Source organism: Brachyhypopomus gauderio, chromosome 12, assembly GCF_052324685.1.
Source record: "Brachyhypopomus gauderio isolate BG-103 chromosome 12, BGAUD_0.2, whole genome shotgun sequence".
NCBI lineage: Eukaryota > Metazoa > Chordata > Actinopteri > Gymnotiformes > Hypopomidae > Brachyhypopomus > Brachyhypopomus gauderio.
This window is the reverse complement of record NC_135222.1, coordinates 18,275,140-18,293,245: the sequence shown is the minus strand read 5'-3', so window position 1 is coordinate 18,293,245 and position 18,106 is coordinate 18,275,140. Positions and strand designations below refer to the sequence as shown.

Sequence of the window (18,106 nt, the reverse complement as noted above, 5' to 3'; positions counted from 1 at the left end):
GTGTAATTTGAATTTAAAGTTTGTCGTCTGAGCCGTTACCTTGAAATTATATACTACAGCCAGCCACTAGAGGGAATCAGACACACAGAGTCTTCACTTTTCACCAAATTCTACCAGGCTTCTGCATCTGGGTTATCCAGCTACCTTTAACTTTTATTGGGGTGTTCTCATTTATTATGGGATTGACCGGCACCCACGTGCATTCCTTACAGCTTTGTAAAGTCTTGAAAATCAAATAACTGCGTCAGTATTTGCTGTATAGCCCAACAAATGTTGAACAGTACTCACGTGGGACAACACAAATCTTTTTAAATATAATAATATATTGATAAGATACAGATACATCTTTATAAAATTAATCATTTATTTTATATTGCTTCAACATGCATTCAAGCCATATTTTATTTTGTAATTCGATTCGTCATTCGGTTGTTCCATTGGGGGTTCCATTCTATATTAATCATTGTATATTGTATATTGTATATAATAAGCCTATATAATGAAACAGCAGTAGTTCAAATTTATTACAAATAAAAATAAGTAAAAGTAGTTATAATGTGATTTTACCACAGCAATATTAAATAAGCGCACTCCAAAGTCATCAGTTGGGCAATGAAATTTAGCAAATAATAAAGTTTAAAGTTGAACGATGTTGTTCACTTCCAAAAGGAGCTTACAATTAACTAAATAAAAAGTAATTAAGACAGTAATATGACAAAATATAAACTGCTAATCTTAAATATAAAGAGTTCAAAACCACTGAGCTGTATTTCACAGTTCACCTGACTACTGTGGAAACAAAAATTAAGTATTTTACTGAAGCATCAATAATTGAACTTCAGTTTAAGTTGATTTAGCAATCAATTTACATCATATGTCAAAGGTGCGTCATAGGCAATATGCTGCTGTTTTAACATGTAACTGTTTTACATCAGTCATCAGGTCAGACAGTCAAACTGAATCTTAATTGAAAGCTAATAGAGCTCATTTAAAGAACCATAAAATGGACATTTCAAATAAGTAATCCTTGAAACTAGAATACAGCAGCTTAAAACTCACCCATTTATAAGCATATCAAAAATAAAGTTATTTGACAGCTGCATTTGCTTTCAGTCAAATCAAATCAAACCAATAACTCAATTTTAAAATGACACAAAATTGTAATTTCAGATAAGTAGTCAATAAAAACATGCAGTTAAAGTACACACAACTGAGGGTTTTTTTTACTGCTCTCAATTCTATCATTTTTGGGTTATAGAGCATTTGAACTGGAAACCGTTAAAATTGTCACAGGGCTTTAATTATGAATTTATGAACATACATGGGTAAGTAGCCAGAGAAAATGCAGACAAATCATATGGGATAAGCAAGGATCTAAATGCATAAACAATCCAAAACATACTAAATCAAAGCTCAGTCCAAGAAAACAAACAAAACAGAGAAAACAACACAAGCACAGAACAGTAACCAGCAAAAAAACCACTATAATAGACAGGTTAATATTAAAAGGTTAATAGTGAGAAACGGGGGTTGACAATCAATAATCAGGTGAGGTGGTACCGATTGATGGGCGGACAGATGGCTGCTGGGTCCCAATGCATTGGTGCTTGTAAAGTTTTATTGAAATATACTCAGTGAAATACAATGTGAAAACTGATTTATGCACGATAAGGGATGTTTTGATATGAAATGAGGAAGGTGCTGCACTGGGCTCCTCTTCATTCTCCAACAACTATTTAGTGGCATAGATTTCATTTCAGCTTTGGGGGGCTCACTGCTCACACCACCCAGCCTAACACATTATATAAGCAGTGCAAGCAAATTCACATTCTCCTGTCACTACAGTAATCAAGGATGAGTGGCACTCTAGTCATTAACAATATATTATATTTCTATTGTCTGAAACTAGTATAGAAATACTGTATAGTATAGGGAGAAAGTATAGGGAAAGCAGTGAAAACAGGCTAATGCATTTCCTGAATGTTACGTTTAATTACTGCAAATCAGCCCACATGTTCATGTGTGTGTGTGTGTGTGTGTGTGTGTGTGTGTGTGTGTGTGTGTGTGTGTGTGTGTGTGTGTGTGTGTGTGTGTGTGTGTGTGTGTGAAAAATTCGGAAACCGCCGAATCTGGAAACAAATGTAAGGGCTGTAAGTTTTTTATATATTTTTTTTTACGGGGCTGTAAGTAGAAGCAGGAAAAGACTAAATCAGGACGGGACTGTGCGTGCTTACGCAGACAGAACGTCCGTACGCGTTTCTGTCATTCGGCTGCGCCAGCGCGTCATTTGTTCCAACGTAATCCCGGCCATCCTCTCAACCCACTCACTCCCAAATCGCAAATTGCTAGCTTGTGTGTTCCGTTATATTCCTCTATACCGGAAGTGTAGCCGCGGGTTTATAGTGTGCTCGTGGAATGTGACCATGAATTAAACAAAGACTGTATAGACCGGTTTATTCGCCCTACCAAGAAAAGGCTGCATGGTATGTGGTATAGCTCATTCACAATACGTACTGTTTCTTCTCATTCTGTAGCATGTTTTATTCCTCATATTTTGACAGGTTATCATTGCCTGTTAATCTAATGTACTGAGTTTATTTGAGATGCATACATTTATTGTGAAATTTTGCATCATACATTATTAATTCATAAGTCAATTACTAAAAAAAGAATATTTAAGAGCGTTTTATACCAGTGCAAACTCATTCAGTGGACTCTTACCTTATGCATGTGGATATTGTTTTGTAAAACGTAGCAGTTTATTCGTCATAATGTACAGAAATAAAAAATAACTCCATAATATTTCATTTTAAAACTTGGCCATTCCTTTACGCATTCTCTGTAACGCTAAATGAACTCTTGCTACTTTATAATGTATTAAATATGTGAGGTATGTTATGCCTGATAAATCAAAGCGGTGTAAATGAAACAACGTGTCCTGAGCTTCTGCATGTAGAGTTCTAAACGGTGTCTCTCCTGACTTCTGTCACTACTTCAGTTTACTATCTTGGTTCCTGGGATAACACATAACACGTTTATGAAATTTCATTAGTAGCCATGGAGGGTTACATTAACGGACAAATTAGACAGTTTGACCATGCCTGTTTAAGCTCATTGGATACTGCAATTCTGAACTTCTTTATGAATTAAGTCACGTATTTTGGGGAATAATTTAAAGGAAATGCCTACTCCAAACTCATATCCCCTATCATACAAACCTAATGCTAAGTTTACCCAGTTTGTGTAAGTACTTTAAAAGTGTGAATTATTATACAGTCTACAACTCCTAAAATATCTGAATCAAGCTATTAGTAACACTAAATACCAGCAACAGTTGTTGTGGTAACTGGATTAGAGCAAAAAATACGGACCAAATAATAATTCCCATGGACCGGGATGAAAGATACTGGAGAACATTATTGCTGTGTTATAACTGAGCTGTTATTTCATTAGTTTTGAAGCTCATGTCTCCTGTTGTGGGCAGGGGTGCAGCACGGCTTGACGGAGGAGCCACTGTTGCAATGGTCCTGGACCTGGGGGAGAACTGCATGGAGCGGGCCGATGGGGAGGGCGTGGCAGTCGGGGATGCCGACATCAGAGAGGTGGAGTCCAGTTCGGAGAAGCCCTCGCCTGTGCGGGCTAGAGCCAGAGCGGGCAGCACCACCCAGAACGAAAGGCGGAGCTACAATGGTCCGCAGAGTCATGCCTCCGTTGCCACACATTGCTGCACGCAGGTGGAGCGCAGGCCCCAGGGTGCAGTTGAGAGCAACACCCGAGGGGCGGCGCCGTTAGGTGGACCCGCAAAGAGGGCGGAGCCCCGGAGGCCCCTCAGCTTGGAGATCAAACCTCAGCGCCTTCGGGCCAATCAGCTGTCTGAGAGGAAGGTGCTGCAGCCCCCATGGCGCTGTGGTGCCCCGTCTCCCCCCGTGCGAAGTCTGACGAGCCCCAGCCTGGGTCCGGGGGGCTGGATGCGCCGCAGTGAAAGCACCTGCACCATGAACTCAACAGCGCCCCCTCGAGGGGGCAGAGGACGAATACGACCGGCCACGTCCCTGCCGCACATTGCCAGGGGTATCGGGGCTGTCCCGCTAGCCTCGCCTTCTACCCCGCGTGGGCCCTGCCTGCTCGTGGCTCTCCGCCCCATAAACCTGGAGCAGGAGCGGCAGACATTTTTCCAGTCCGACTACAAGTATGAGCCTCAGTTTCAATATGCCACCCCAGAGCCCAGCAGCGTCCTGGAGAAGTATAATGAAGGATCTGGTCTTTTTCTTTCCCAGGTATGTTTATTTAGGAATCACAAGTGTCATCCAGATCTATAACAGTGCTCGGTTTATCCAAATACAACCTTTGTTCCTGAATTCCAGGCAGTTGGAATTATGGAATGTGTCTTGAGGAAGTTTGGCAGCTATGAGAACTTTGAAGAAGTCACAGGAGGAACTGTGTTACCAAAGAGTCGAGTGTGGGCAACTGCACGGAAGTACTTACAGAAAGAGGGCTGTGTGGGTGAGGTGCGTATACTTCTCTTTCTGCATTTTGTGCTTGTGTTTGCACGAGTTTCTGTTATGTAATCGTGATCATTGGCTTGACTGGAGTCGGGTTCTGTTGCAAGGTGGTGGTGAGTCTCTCTGACGAGCTCCTGTCCCAGGCTGTTATGACAGTAGAGAGCTGTAGGCCAACTCTGACCATCAACTTGTCCGGAGCAAGACAACACTGGCTAGAAGGGATGCTGAGACATGAGATTGGTAAGATCTTAAACATCTCCAGTGAAACCACCAATTGCTTTCTAATTACTTTTTTAGAATTTTTTTGCAGATATACACGTGAAATGTTTACATTTGTGTCTTATTGTAATAAGTACATCAAAAAAAGTGAAAACTGAAATATTAAGTATTAATACCATAAAATGATCATAACATCAGTGTATCAACCAAGGCTAGAAGCAGAAACTTGCAGAAATGAGTAACAGAGCTGGTTTTAATTAAAAAGGGGCTCTACAGAGCCAGAGCTATAAACCATGCAAAGATCAGTGACCACAGACGCGACAGCCCAAACACCAGAGGCAGGCAACACGTCACACGGTCAGACAGTCCAAAACATTCAGAGCCAGCCCAACCGCGTAAACAACCCATAGAGGGATTATACAAAGACAACAGGCAGAAAAACGGGTTGTTTACCGAAAACACAAACGGGGAGAATGCTCAGTAGGAATGAAACAAAAGAACAGGTTTAAATAGACATGGAAGGTGTAAGGAACAGGTGTTAAATGTCAGTAAGTTATTTTAATTTTGGGGAATTGGGTTTACCAATTCAACAATGCAACCCTTTGGCCCACATACTTTACTCTGCTTTTTTCTTTCCAATTAGTTTTTGTAGATGCTACGTTTTCTAAAATGAGCTCCTTTAAAGAACAAAGCCGACATATTGCTAATAATACACATAATAATAATAATAAAGAGTGCTTAAAACAGAATAAGACTAAGTTAAACTGCTGGTCATTAAGGTTCTCCTTAATACTTGTTATGTAAAGCCAGTCTGTTGAGATGGGTCCAGTCTGTTCTGAAATGTAATGTTGGGATCAGAGCAGCAGATGGTTTAGGGAGTGTTTTGAGCGCTTATGCAGAGAATGCTTGGTCTCCAGCAGTCTAAAATCCACAGTTTAAATTGGTCAGATCACAGGTACACATATGAATTCATCACGATTATTTGTTCATTTCTAATGCCACTTGCAGCATTCTTGTTGATCCGTTTACATCCCCACTCTCAGGTACGCATTACTTACGGGGCGTGAATAACAGCATGCAGCCTTGGGCCACTACGGTCGGAAGGAAGCAGTTTGGACTGAAGCCAGCCAATCCGACGGAGGAGGGCCTGGCCAGCCTGCACAGTGTGCTGCTGCGGAAGCAGCCGTTCTTGTGGCGCGCCGCCCTGCTCTATTACACCGTGCACCACGCCGCCGGCATGAGCTTCTGCCAGCTCTTCGGACATATCGCGCGCTTCGTCCGGGACCCCGCGGTGCGCTGGGAATACTGCCTTCGCGCCAAACGGGGACAAACCGATACCTCCAAACCAGGTGAAGAAACACAGGACAGATATCACGCTTTGCACACTTGGCTGGGATTTGGGGGGGGGATTTATTTATTTTTTATTGTTTTTGTGTGGTTTCTTAATGGCACTGCACTGATTATCTGTCCTGTAGGCTGCTTCAGTAAAGATCAGGTTTATCTTGATGGAATCCTAAGGATTCTACGGCACAGGAGAAATATAGACTTCAAGATGTTAACCTCACTGGGAAAGGTAAATTTTATTCATCTGAATTCACTGCGGAAATGGAGCAAAAATCGTAACTGACGAAAATCTTTGCTGCAGGTGTCGTACGAAGACGTGGAGAGACTCCGCCACCACGGCGTCCTCCGTGGAGCGAGAATCCCTCACTTCATGCAGGATGAGGAACGGTACCGGCAGCAGCTCGACCACATCATCTCCGTCAACGAGCTCAACGACGCAGACCTGCAAGAACTAATTCCCTGAGCATTCAGGCAGCCGGAGGACGTGGTCAGATCTGAACGTCTGCTCCACTGCGTCCACTTTCACAAAGCCACCATCACAATCAACCCGAAGGAGTTCAGGAGAGAACACAGTGTTTAAAAAATGGCTACTTGCCTGGATTTGATCAAGATCACCATCGGATTTCACATATGCAACATATCATGCCAGTACACTCTTGTTGGTTGTGGCCAAGGAAAGGTCATGACAAGAGATTGATATGTTGTTATCGGTTCAGTGTTGAAGCTTGTTAAAGTGCCACCACACCTACCATGTTTACGTTTACAATTTGAGGTTATCAACAACTTCTCAGAACCATAGTGTGTTTGATTCCTCAATATGACTGTATAACAGAAACCAACTGATTAGATGCTAATGAAAGATCAAGGGTATCTTAAGGTTGCACTTATCATAAATCTGTTGCCATATTTAATGAAACCTCATAGCCAAGCCAGACCTACCGAAACTCCCATTCACCCTCCATCCCTGATCCCCCTGTCTATACCTCCACTCCCTTGTGTTCAAAGCCTTCAAAGCCACAGTAATGTAGTCCATGTGATGACATTTTAGTACACTACTGGTCCTTCTGTTTTTTTAACCACTCGGTATATGCATATTTATGCAAGTATTTATTGTTATTTATTTAACTCTTGTATTCATAATGAAAACTGAATGTCCTTGGTTTTAGCTTTATAACTCCATTAGAGGAGTACAACGTTGTACACCTCAGTATTATTAAAGAACACCAAGGATGTTGAACACAAAGTTCCAAGGTTGCCATGTGAACATTGACTGCTTCAATGAGAGGGAAAAAACACCACAAAGTGCAATTGACCTCTGATCCTATTAAAAAGACACTATTTTATATGTCAACCCAGAAAAGGGCAGCAGTTGTAGTTCAATATGGACAGACGATGTGATTGTTCTTTCTGGAGCACCCTTGGTGGACTTCATTTCCCACGCTAATGTGATGCGAGTGCCCGTGTAGGCTAATGACAGCTGCAGCCTCTGTTCTCCAGGCCTGGACACAACCAACCAGAGCTGGCTCATCGCCTGTAGCTCTCAGTTTCGGACGCTTCAGAAGGGAGTGCTCAGGAAGAGAAGTGGCGTGGATGTGCCTTAGATGAGTGGAGAACTCATCTTGTAGTGGCCATTTGCATAATTCTTGAAAACATGTATTTAACTTACTCTAGTATTCTTCTGCACGGGCAACGCACATTTCATGTTGTTTGAAATAATCTGAACGTATTAAAATGGTATACTGAGATCACCACTATTGTCCCAAATTCTGGAGTTTATGAAAAGGTGAATTACGTTCGATGAGCCATTATGGACATAAAACATCACAAGGTTTTATTCCAAAGTATAGCTTAAAAAAAACAAAAAAAAAAAAACATGGCAGCCCTCCTATAATCAACCCATCTTGATTCATTTTTATCATCTTCAAACTAACTGTAAGCAGTATTTCTTAGTGACTACACTACCTTCAGTCATGCAGTAACTTACTGTATGACTTGGGCTTCCCCATTAAAAATCCTTTTTAGGTTAAGGGCTGGGCTTAATTTAGACCTCAGGAACCAGATGGGCCCTTAATAGCAGCACAGCTGTCATTGTTTATATTCGAAACATCCATGACACCAGCAACCACAAAGGTTAAAAATACACGCTCACATGTCAAAACAATTTAAAAATTATCATCTCTTGTTTAATATATGATATTTGTCAATAGATTGCAGAAAAGCCTTCATACCCAATAATACTTATAATTTAGAATCTGCATACATTTCAGCAGGGCAAGTCACTGACCAACACAATCTTCCAGCACATAATGCAACCTGGATCCTGAGCCCACATCAGTCACACGGAGCCTGAGTGTCACGGGGAAAGAGCAGGCATTCTTTCCCAACCACAATATCTTATATTACTTTTCATTTTTCCTTTTTTGTTGAGGGATGTACAGCATTATAGAGGAGATGAGGGGGACAAAAGACACCAGTTCTTGGTATCTGGGTAACTGTCACAAGCAGCACTAATACAAAGTGAGAGAAGGTGCAGGGAGGAGGGGATTTGGCCAGTCCGTTGCGTTTTCGTTCTGTACACATCTTGTAATACTAAAGGACTTTATCCTCCGATAGTCACGCTTTACACCTGAACCGCGGGGTCTCTGCCAGACACTGAGGTAAAAAGGTTCTCCTAGAGGAAGAGGAGAAGTTTAAGATTTACAGAAGCCACGGGGACTCCTTACATCACATGAACACACTGCAGAAAACCTTTTTTTTTTCTTTACCTGCTTTTAGCTCATCATGTTGAGGTGCTTATTGCCAGACTGCCGTCTGAATTTGAGAGCGACTGTCCCTTCAGCACTGGGTCTGCACACAGACACACACAGGCACCCGGGAGAGCAGACTCACTTTCACTTGATGTGTGAAGTAGAAGGATTCTAGCACATTCTGCCTATGTTTACCTTGCCCTGTGCATGAATTCACCATTCTGCACAGAAGCTACAACATTTACAAGAAGCTTGAGGGGCTACGACATAGCGATGCAGGAAATATCAAACAGCACAGGCAGACTCACAGAAGTAGGGGTGCTCCATAGCCTCCTGGGCAGTCAGTCTCTGTTGATGGTCATAACGCAGAAGCTTATCCAGCAGGTCCAGGGCTTCTGAGCTCACCAAGTGCTGATTTTCCGGCTGGACAAAGTGCTCCCAGCGTTTCCGCGTTTGCCTGCAGAGTTTTTCAATTGGAAAACGAGCATCAACACCTGCATTTCTGAACAGTGGACGCTCCGTGATGACGGCCATATTAGTATTAAATGTGTTCAGGTTTGTGATTTTGTTGTCACAAACCTATCAAATACAGCACATCACCTCAGACGGAGTACATTAACTCAAACTCACTGTCCAAGCAGGTCTTTGAAGCGTGTGTCCAATTCGATGTGATATTTATTAAGGTAGCTGAAAAGTTCTTCAGTCCCAAGAACCTTAGCAATACGGACAAGCTGGAACAAAAATGTATTGTCCTGTCATTACCCACTTGCACAACCTATAGCAAGCCATTATTTTAGTCTTTTTTTGAGAGTGTATAGAATACATATCACTTTGGTTTGTAGGTCTTACTTGATCATAATTGTCCTGGCCATGGAAGAAGGGCTCTTTCTGGAAGATCATACTAGCCAGCATGCAGCCCAAACTCCACATGTCTAAACTGTAGTCGTACATCTGCAAAGCATTTGAAAACTGCTCATTGTGCCAACTCAACTACGACGTATCGATCAACAACAACAAAGTGCCTTGTGTGTGTCTCGTACTGTCCAACACTATACCTGATAGTCAACCAGCAGTTCTGGTCCCTTGTAAGACCTCGAGGCGACCCTGACATTATATTCCTGTGCAGGATGGTAGAACTCGGCAAGTCCCCAATCTATCAGACGCAACTGAAACACATTCGGACAACCGCAGAACATCACTCAGGTTGCCCATTTCCTTCCTATTAGCTTGCTGACCGTATTAAAACCAACGGTAGTGATTACCTTTCTCATCTGATGGTCTATCATGACGTTATGGGGCTTAACATCCCTATGCATGATCCCCATGCTATGAGAGTAATCCAGAGCCTAGAGAGGCACCATCACAAAATTAGTAAGAGTCCCTCTTTTAAGGGGAGACAACAGGATCAATGATACAGTAAATGCTCTTACCCTTAGAAGTTCATACAAGTAGAAACGAATATCAAAATCTGTTAATCTCTGGTAAAGATCCTAAAAGCAAGAAGATGATAAGGAATAAGTCAAATACATCCTCTTCCACCATGGAGTAAAACTATTGTAAATAACTGTAGGTCAGAACTGTGTTAATAGCAAATTGGTGCACAGACAGAGACTCTGGTATGAACCTCTGAGAACCTGATCAAATATGATGTGCCTTATAGCTGAAACATTTACTGAACTGCAGTTTAGATGTCTTGGGTCATATTGATCCAGCAGCAATACTTTTACCTTGAAATCTGTGTTATTGATGCACTCAAAAACAAGGGCCGGTGTTCTAGACTGTATGAAGTACAGACATAACATTTATTAACAATGAAGATATCAACAGCATAATCAAGTATAAATATAGCAGCACTGTAAAATGTGCAATATGATGAAGGCATATGATGCAAATCTTGCAATGGACATAGTGAATCATTCAGTGCTAGGCTTGCCTGATAGCTTTTGACAGGTTTCAAGAATACTGCACACAAACCAACACAAAACCTACCACAGGATCCTTCACTGTGTCCACAAGACGAATTATATTGGTTCCTCCCCTTAGATTTTCCAGGATTTTGATCTCACGTTTGATCTTTTTCTTCTTGACCGGCTGCAGAAATCAGGACATGGTGAAAAAGAAACTCTAAGCAAAGCTCCATATATATGTATTATACACCCCCTCATGCATCACATCTCACCTTAAGGATTTTAACCACCACTCTGTCATTGCTATTAATATTGATGGCTTCAAACACTTCACTGTATTTCCCTCTTCCAAGCTTCCGCACCAACTGATAGTCATCTTGATTGCTGCGAGAGAGAGACATGGTCAAAACCTCAATTAGATGCAGTGTCCAAATGACTTACTGCTAATACTTGAAAATGATTTATGTATTCAATACCTCCAACTAGGCACATGTGCTTCATAATCCCAATAATCCTTGCTCTTCAAAGTGTTGACATCAACATACACCCGTGCTTTGCTGGCCACCGGACCAGGCATGGCGGGCATGGGCCACTGATCCGCTTCTCCCCCACCAACTACAAGACCTCCAAAGCAGCACAGAGAGGCCGAGCGTCTCTTTTGAGGCGCCTGATAACGAGCGGGTTCAGAAGAGCGACTCGCGACGGGTTTCTCCGATGAAAGACGGCTGCACTGCAGCGAGGACCATGACCTCTCGTGAACGCTCGCGGTGCGCAACGTCCGCGCGACGGGGAAAGACCGTCCAAACGCGATTAAAAGCGGCCTGTTCGCTCTCGGACAGAGCGCCAGTGTAACACCGCCGCTCAGCGAGATGTCCCGACCAGGGGAGACAACATGGCCAGCCGCTCCTCTCTCTCTCTCGCCTCGCTGCGCAGTGACGACGCTCAGCGGCTCGCTCGCCCGCTAACTGGCGCGAATATATAGAAGCGCGACATCTGTGGGGGGAGCTAGCCGATTAGCACAACATACGACAGGTTACCTCACGTAAAAAAAACACCGAAAAAAAACCGGCTTTGCGAGGTAACGCAAACGACTAAAGCTTACCAGGATTGGCCAGGATGTTCGATTACCGCGGCTAGCTACGTTTAACACCGACGACGGTGATGGCGCCAAACGCTGAAAAACGCAGCCCGCTAAGCTAAGCTAAGCTAGCCGTGCGACTAGAGCGGCTCCGCGAGCACATAGCCGGCTAGGTCGCGCGCCTCATCAGCGACGGTTTGTGTGCGTTTTTTGTGTTAATTTCGACAAATGGTCCACTTATTGGTTGCGGTTTAGTCACTGTCGATTCGAAATACACATAAGAGGTGTGGGAAAAATATTTTAAAAATAATAATAACTGAGAGGGAAATAAAAACAACGATGCTCCTGTGTAGGGGTGTCTGTGCTGTTTGCTATTGCTAGCTGTTCCCTTCTACCTCCCAACTGCAGAGATAGTTCTGGGTTTGTGTGGCGGAAGTAGTCAATGCACTTCCGGGTGAACTGTTTTTTTCCAAATTAAAAGTCTGCTTTTTTGAGACGTGGGTTGCATCTGGATGTGTAGAGAAATCGAACGAGTTTCCTACATGCTCCTTGCGACGACATTTTGCTCGAAACGAACGAATGAGTGAAAAAAGGAAGACAGCATGACTCGTAGATCTATCTTTAAAACATTTATTGGTTAATGCCATGTAGCCTAAGGTGACAATACACAAGTGAAGATATTTGTGCATGATTATGATCATTTTAACATATAGGGTTATTTACATAATTCAGTCGCTTCGAAGTGATTGAAGGTGTGAGCAGTAAACAACGATATGATGGTTTGGATTGGGAAGGTTGTAATCCTGGTTTAATGTCAACAACATTCAAGTTAAAAGTGTAAGGGTAGGAGCTTCATTTATTTGTGGATTTATTAATTTTGATGATGCTTAAATCCCAAATACTGGTCTATTTGTCAGAGTTCGAAGTGTACACAGGTTTGGGTGTTACCCTGTAGCACAACACTTTATTTTACTACTCAAGATCCTTTCTTGGTTAGAGAAATGTGGTTATTAGAGAAAGAGGTGGAGCTCTGAGGGGTTGGCGCAAACAGCATCAGCCACTTTAGACCATCCACAGTAAATTTGCTGACATCTACAAATACAGAATTTCATACATAATGTTTAAAAATCAGATTTATGTATTTACAGACTCCTTGTCTGTCTTCTGCCATTTTTTCAGCACAACTGCTGATGCATTAAGGTGCAATTCTAACTGAATTTAGGCATTATTTAATTCATAATTAAGTAATACCACAAAGTACTAAGCAGTATTACTTAGTTCAACCAAAGTGCATTGGGTTCCTTGTAGTATTGGTTGATTAGGAAGATGCTAATGAAATCATGGGGTGTTACATACCAGTGACTTTAACAAAGGCATGACAATTTATGGGATTAGTTCCATTAACTCAAAGGAAGCACAAAAATATATTTATGGCAAATAAAATGAACATTGTGTCTTATAAACAAAATCATTCTAGATCCACTGTAATAAAGTAAGCCTGTCCTCAGGGAGGAACAATCACACAGTATGGTGCAGATGCACAGACACTAAATTCTACCACCGTACTCAAGTAATATAATTACAAAAAACATCAATTTCCGAACAGTTGTGAATATTGGAGCATCACTGAGCAGTAACAACCCCTCCATATTTGTTTTTATCCAAATAGGACAGACATGCTGTTACTAGGCAGGTCAAAGCAAACGTAAGTCACTGTGTTACTGTAAACTGTAAGCATACCAGCACATTTGTGTTACTGGTAATTGTTTAAAATCCCATGGTACCTACAGGGATAAAATCACCACCTTTGCTGATCACACACATCACACTCGAGAATAACTAATTCTTTTGCCAATAAGTGAACATACAAATATGCACCGGTGACAGTTTACAACATAAAATATTAACATACAAAATTTAGGTTATTCATGCATACACATACCCTGTTACATCATGGGTTAGGTGTTAGGAGTTATACGTTACAGATACATACCTACAGTCACTATACTGAGCATTAATATATACAAGAACTACGGCTGGTGAAAAGTATGAGGTTGTACATATACTGCACAGGATCAAAAGGCAACCAATTTGTCTATCACAGGCCCCAATAACTGATTCCAGCCAGTGAAATCTAATTTCAAAGATCCTGAAGTGTTCTTTGTGTTCATAGCCAACCTTGAAGGTGACAGCAGAAGTCTGACACAGTGAATGAATCAAGTTCAACGATACTTAAAACTGAAAGGGTCACAAACACACCCATGGGCATAAACAATTCCTCCTATTTTTATATTTTAGAATATTTTGTATTTCAAATACTGAAGATAAGTTAAAAATAACCACTAGCTTTTTTGACCTATTCAAATTTAACATTAAGACTTCTAATACTGTTTGCACTTTTTGTTTTATTCTACCATTGCACATACGTGTGCAGTGTGTCACCAGAATGACACAAGTCTCCTCGTCACATAAATGCGCCACAAACGATGAAACACACTTGTTCAAACCATTATGACGACTTGAACATTCAGGCGGTACAGCTGTGTGGTTACTGAGGCAAGTTTTTATTTATTTTTTATTCTTTCCAGATAAAGCTTTTTAAGGCTTGGCTGGAAGAAAGAATACTGGTACTACTGTGAAATAAAAATTTTAAAATCCTATCACAGGTTTTCTCATCTTTACACTTGCGCAACACAATACGTTGGAGCAGAATTAGCGTCCTAACTAGACTGTCGTGCTTCTATTGTCTGCACTATACGTTCGTGGCTTCATTAAAGAGGTAAGGAGCTGGGGAGCCCAGGGCTATAAGCTACTACTGTATGCATGGGGCTACTGGATAGCCCCCTCCTTCAGCGGTGTGTTGAACGGTGTGCTCCTGAAGGGCCCCCAACTCCCCAAAACACTCCCCACACCAGACACACTTAAACTGGGCCTCGCGTGAATGAACGATGCCGTGTTTGGCGAGGTGCTCACGCTGCTTGAACCCCTTGTCACAGGTAGGGCACTTGAACGGCTTCTCGCCCGTGTGCACGCGGCGGTGTCTCTGCAGCTCGGACGAGTATTTAAAGCGGCGCTCGCAGTCCGAGCACTTCATGGGCTTCTCGCGGGCCGGATCGCAGCGGTGCTGCACGAAGTCGGACGAGGACTGGAAGCGGCGGCCGCACAGGGAGCACTTGAGCGGCTTCTCCGTGCAGTGGGAGTTCTGGTGCCGCTGCAGGGTGGAGGACTTCTTGTAGCCCTTCCCGCACACGTCGCACTTGTACGGCTTCTCCGCGACGGCGGAGCCGGAACTGGACTCGCCACATTTGTGGCGGAGCAGCTCCCCGGACTGGCGGAAACCCTTCTGGCAGGCGGCGCACTTGAACAGGCTCTCGATACCGTGCACGTGCTGGTGGTAGAGGAGGTGGCTGGGCTGCAGGAAGCCCTTGTCGCACTGGTTGCACTTGAAGGGGCGGTCGGCGGGGTTCTTGTGCGTGCGGCGGTGACGCACCAGCGCGTACTGCTGCTTGAAGCTCATCTGGCACTCCTCGCACTGGAAGGGCCGCTCCTCCGAGTGCGTGCGCTCGTGCTGCCGCAGGTCCGACGGCCGCTTGAAGCTCTTGCCGCAGGCCGCGCAGCGGAAAGGGCGCTCGCCGGCCGGCTGGCACTGGTGGTGCAGCAGCTCCGACGACTCCTTGAAGTGCAGCTCGCACAGGTTGCACTTGAACAGGTGCTCGCCCGAGTGGGCGTACATGTGGCGGACCAGGTGCTGTCGGTGCTTGAAGGTCTTCTCGCAGACGGCGCACTTGTACGGGCGGTCGGCGCTGTGCGTGCGCTGGTGGTGCGCCAGGTGGGACGCCTGGCTGAAGCTCTTCTCGCACGTGTTGCACTTGTAGGGCTTCTCACCCGTGTGCACGCGCTCGTGCCGAGAGAGCTCGGACAGGTGGCGGAAGGCCTTTGAGCACACGGAGCACTTGTAGGGCCTGTCGGAGCCCTGAAAGGCAGTGGAGGACGGGGAACCCATGGCCGCACCCCCGCTGGAGGTCTCCCCAGTGGACGCCTGCTGTGGGTTAGAGGACGACGAGCCCGGCCTGTAGGTTTTCTCGCAGATGGAGCACTTCATGGGGTTCCCACTGGTGTGCTCGTTGTGGTGTTGCGCCAGAGAGGTGAGAAGGGAGAATCCCATTTTGCACACGCCGCACACAAACGGCTTCTGTTCCACCTGCACACACTGGTGTTCCAGCAGATCGGTGGCCTGATTGAAGATCTTCATGCACTGGGTGCACTGGAAGGAGCGGTCCTGGCTCACCATGCACTGGTGCTCATGCGGGTTGGCCAGGTGGGAGATGTCGTGGCCACAGGCTCCGCACTTGTGCCCCCCCTCGCTTCCCACCTGCAGGGAGGGCTGCTGAGCCGGAACGGGGTGCTGCTGGCCGTGCTGGGGCTGCTGCAAGGTGGGGTCGGCCGGGAGGACGATGCCGTACACCGCGCTGCCCAGGGGGTTTTCTGCCCCCTGGAGGAGGGGGTGAGCAACAGGAGGAGGGGCCACTGCATGCTGCTGCTGCCACGCCTCCGTCATCCTTCCGCTGTACATCTATGGATTCAGCTTTCACAGTGCACAGTGGGACCTGGAGCAATAATAAAGGACAAAAGATACTGTGGGCAGGTCACCGAAAAAAAAAAAAGTCCTGTGAATGTAATGTCCTCTGACATTATACGAAGTGAACTGTCCCAGAGAACTTTCCAGCATGTATAATTTGGTTGTGTGCCTGCCAAGAAAGAAACAGGGTCAACTTACTTGAAACTATTCCAGCTATATTTCTCTTTATTATTTTTTCACCCCCCAAGTACTTGACTTGGAATAGCGGGTGTTAGATCGTTTAAAATGATCTCTACCGTACACATTGCATGGAACTGATTAAGGAAAACATGTGCATAAATTGCACGCATAAGTGTACAAAAAAATCTGAATCTTTCGGAGTTTTCCGTTACATTACGTCGCGTAGTGAGGAACTCAATCTGCCATGAAGTGCACATAATGGGTTACCATTTCACGGAATGTTATTATGGGGTTAAAACGGTCTCTCAAATCGCAGATCAGATTTTAAGCCTGCTAGCCTACAATAGCAAACAGAAATATGTGAAATCTGAAAAAATGTCGACATATTCTTCGTATATTCCATAGAAAAACAAATACTCGGTCGATGCATCAGTCAAAATGTGGTTTAGGCTGCGAAGTGCTGCTTCAACCTGCGCGTTTTAGCAGGGGTTTCTTCGCAGTTTCCAATCGCCAACTTTAGCTAGCTGCCTAGCAATGCATACCAGCGGCTAGCCCACATACCCAGCTCGGCTAATGCCCTTGTTCTACCCGACTGTTACTGCCAAATAGCGTCGAGAGCATCAAAAACTGCCCGAACTACCGACGGGCGAGCAGGGTGGAAAAAGCGCGAGCTCGCTCGTGCACAATGGGGCCCGGAGCGCGTGACGCCCAGACGGTCCCTGCACGCTGCACTACACCGCGGCTCGCACCCTCGTATCAGGCACCGTGTCGTAACGTTTCGTTAAGACGTGTTTTTCGTCGCGTCCGACTCAATACCTTATTTTCGAGCGTGATCCCAATGCGCAATGAAATCGAGACGATTCTTGTGGAGGAGGAGGAGGAGGGGGGGCACGGTGGATGCTCTGCCGGTGGGATATAGAAGGCCCAAAGAAATGTGACGCATCGGACCTCAATGACCAACCCCCCCTCCCCACCACCCCGAACAAGGCTGCCACCCTAATAATATGGGCGGATTCAAAGCGAGAGGAAAATATCCTAATTAATTTCTATATTATATTACCGTTCTTTGTTTACTAGCTTTGTATGCATCTGCATTAAAATGACTAATTAAAACAGTCTACTTAGTAAAAGCCCATCTCGGTTAAAAGAAGAAATGTTTGAAATCATGAGTTAGATGTCAGATGATAAATGAATTGCAGAGGTTTTGTTCGGAATGACGATGTGCAATTGAACAAATCTGATTTGACAAGAGTCTTATATTTTGACTGGCCCTAGAGTGCAGTTCACACTCGGACACACGTTCACAAAATTGTCGGATACTCGCCGGGGTTCAGAGACAGTAATGATATCAGTCTTCTTAAAATATAAATATTAGAGCGTCGGTCTTGGAGAGGAGTTGCATATCCATAGAGGGAGCTATAGAAAGCCAGTGTTACTTAGACAATTTTAGTAACAGATTTAGACAATTTTAGTAACCTCTAGATTTATTAGTCATGACTGATTACACTGGAATATAAACAAATAAAATACAACCGTAACAAACAGTTATA

General features: G+C 44.1%; 3 protein-coding genes across 4 annotated transcripts; 1 reads left to right on the top strand and 2 right to left on the bottom strand.

Annotated features, from left to right (window-relative positions):
• Positions 1 to 2,310: 2,310 nt before the first annotated feature.
• Positions 2,311 to 7,816, top strand: kiaa0895l. Its single transcript, XM_077023449.1, has 7 exons — positions 2,311 to 2,483; positions 3,485 to 4,277; positions 4,365 to 4,508; positions 4,610 to 4,742; positions 5,765 to 6,070; positions 6,197 to 6,294; positions 6,367 to 7,816. The coding sequence occupies exons 2-7, from the start codon at positions 3,522 to 3,524 to the stop codon at positions 6,526 to 6,528; spliced, it is 1,599 nt and encodes a 532-aa protein (XP_076879564.1). The 5' UTR covers positions 2,311 to 2,483; positions 3,485 to 3,521; the 3' UTR covers positions 6,529 to 7,816.
• A 410-nt stretch (positions 7,817 to 8,226) lies between these two features.
• Positions 8,227 to 12,215, bottom strand: csnk2a2a (casein kinase 2, alpha prime polypeptide a). The gene is made up of 12 exons (XM_077023450.1): positions 11,196 to 12,215; positions 10,992 to 11,103; positions 10,802 to 10,903; positions 10,540 to 10,590; positions 10,243 to 10,302; positions 10,075 to 10,158; positions 9,868 to 9,978; positions 9,662 to 9,763; positions 9,443 to 9,543; positions 9,121 to 9,269; positions 8,831 to 8,912; positions 8,227 to 8,736 (listed from the first exon to the last, which is right to left on the bottom strand). Exons 1-11 carry the CDS (start codon positions 11,303 to 11,305, stop codon positions 8,845 to 8,847), a joined length of 1,050 nt encoding a protein of 349 aa, XP_076879565.1. The 5' UTR covers positions 11,306 to 12,215; the 3' UTR covers positions 8,227 to 8,736; positions 8,831 to 8,844.
• A 196-nt stretch (positions 12,216 to 12,411) lies between these two features.
• Positions 12,412 to 17,542, bottom strand: znf319a (zinc finger protein 319a). 2 transcript variants are annotated; one of them, XM_077023447.1, is made up of 2 exons: positions 17,373 to 17,542; positions 12,412 to 16,404 (listed from the first exon to the last, which is right to left on the bottom strand). In XM_077023447.1, the coding sequence occupies exon 2, from the start codon at positions 16,368 to 16,370 to the stop codon at positions 14,610 to 14,612; it is 1,761 nt and encodes a 586-aa protein (XP_076879562.1). In that variant the 5' UTR covers positions 16,371 to 16,404; positions 17,373 to 17,542; the 3' UTR covers positions 12,412 to 14,609. The 2 variants fall into 2 exon arrangements, with proteins under 2 accessions (XP_076879562.1, XP_076879563.1); XM_077023448.1 differs by lacking the exon at positions 17,373 to 17,542 and adding an exon at positions 16,575 to 17,361.
• Between the last annotated feature and the right edge of the window lie 564 nt (positions 17,543 to 18,106).

Coding starts and splice junctions, on each gene's coding strand:
- kiaa0895l (XM_077023449.1), top strand. CDS start 3,522: ATGGTCCTGGACCTGGGGGAGAACTGCATGGAGCGGGCCGATGGGGAG. Junction 4,743..5,764: donor GATGCTGAGACATGAGATTG/GTAAGATCTTAA, acceptor CCCCACTCTCAG/GTACGCATTACTTACGGGGC. Junction 6,295..6,366: donor TGTTAACCTCACTGGGAAAG/GTAAATTTTATT, acceptor TCTTTGCTGCAG/GTGTCGTACGAAGACGTGGA.
- csnk2a2a (XM_077023450.1), bottom strand. CDS start 11,305: ATGCCCGCCATGCCTGGTCCGGTGGCCAGCAAAGCACGGGTGTATGTT. Junction 10,904..10,991: donor TGGTGGTTAAAATCCTTAAG/GTGAGATGTGAT, acceptor TGATTTCTGCAG/CCGGTCAAGAAGAAAAAGAT. Junction 9,270..9,442: donor TTCAAAGACCTGCTTGGACA/GTGAGTTTGAGT, acceptor AAAACTCTGCAG/GCAAACGCGGAAACGCTGGG.
- znf319a (XM_077023447.1), bottom strand. CDS start 16,370: ATGTACAGCGGAAGGATGACGGAGGCGTGGCAGCAGCAGCATGCAGTG.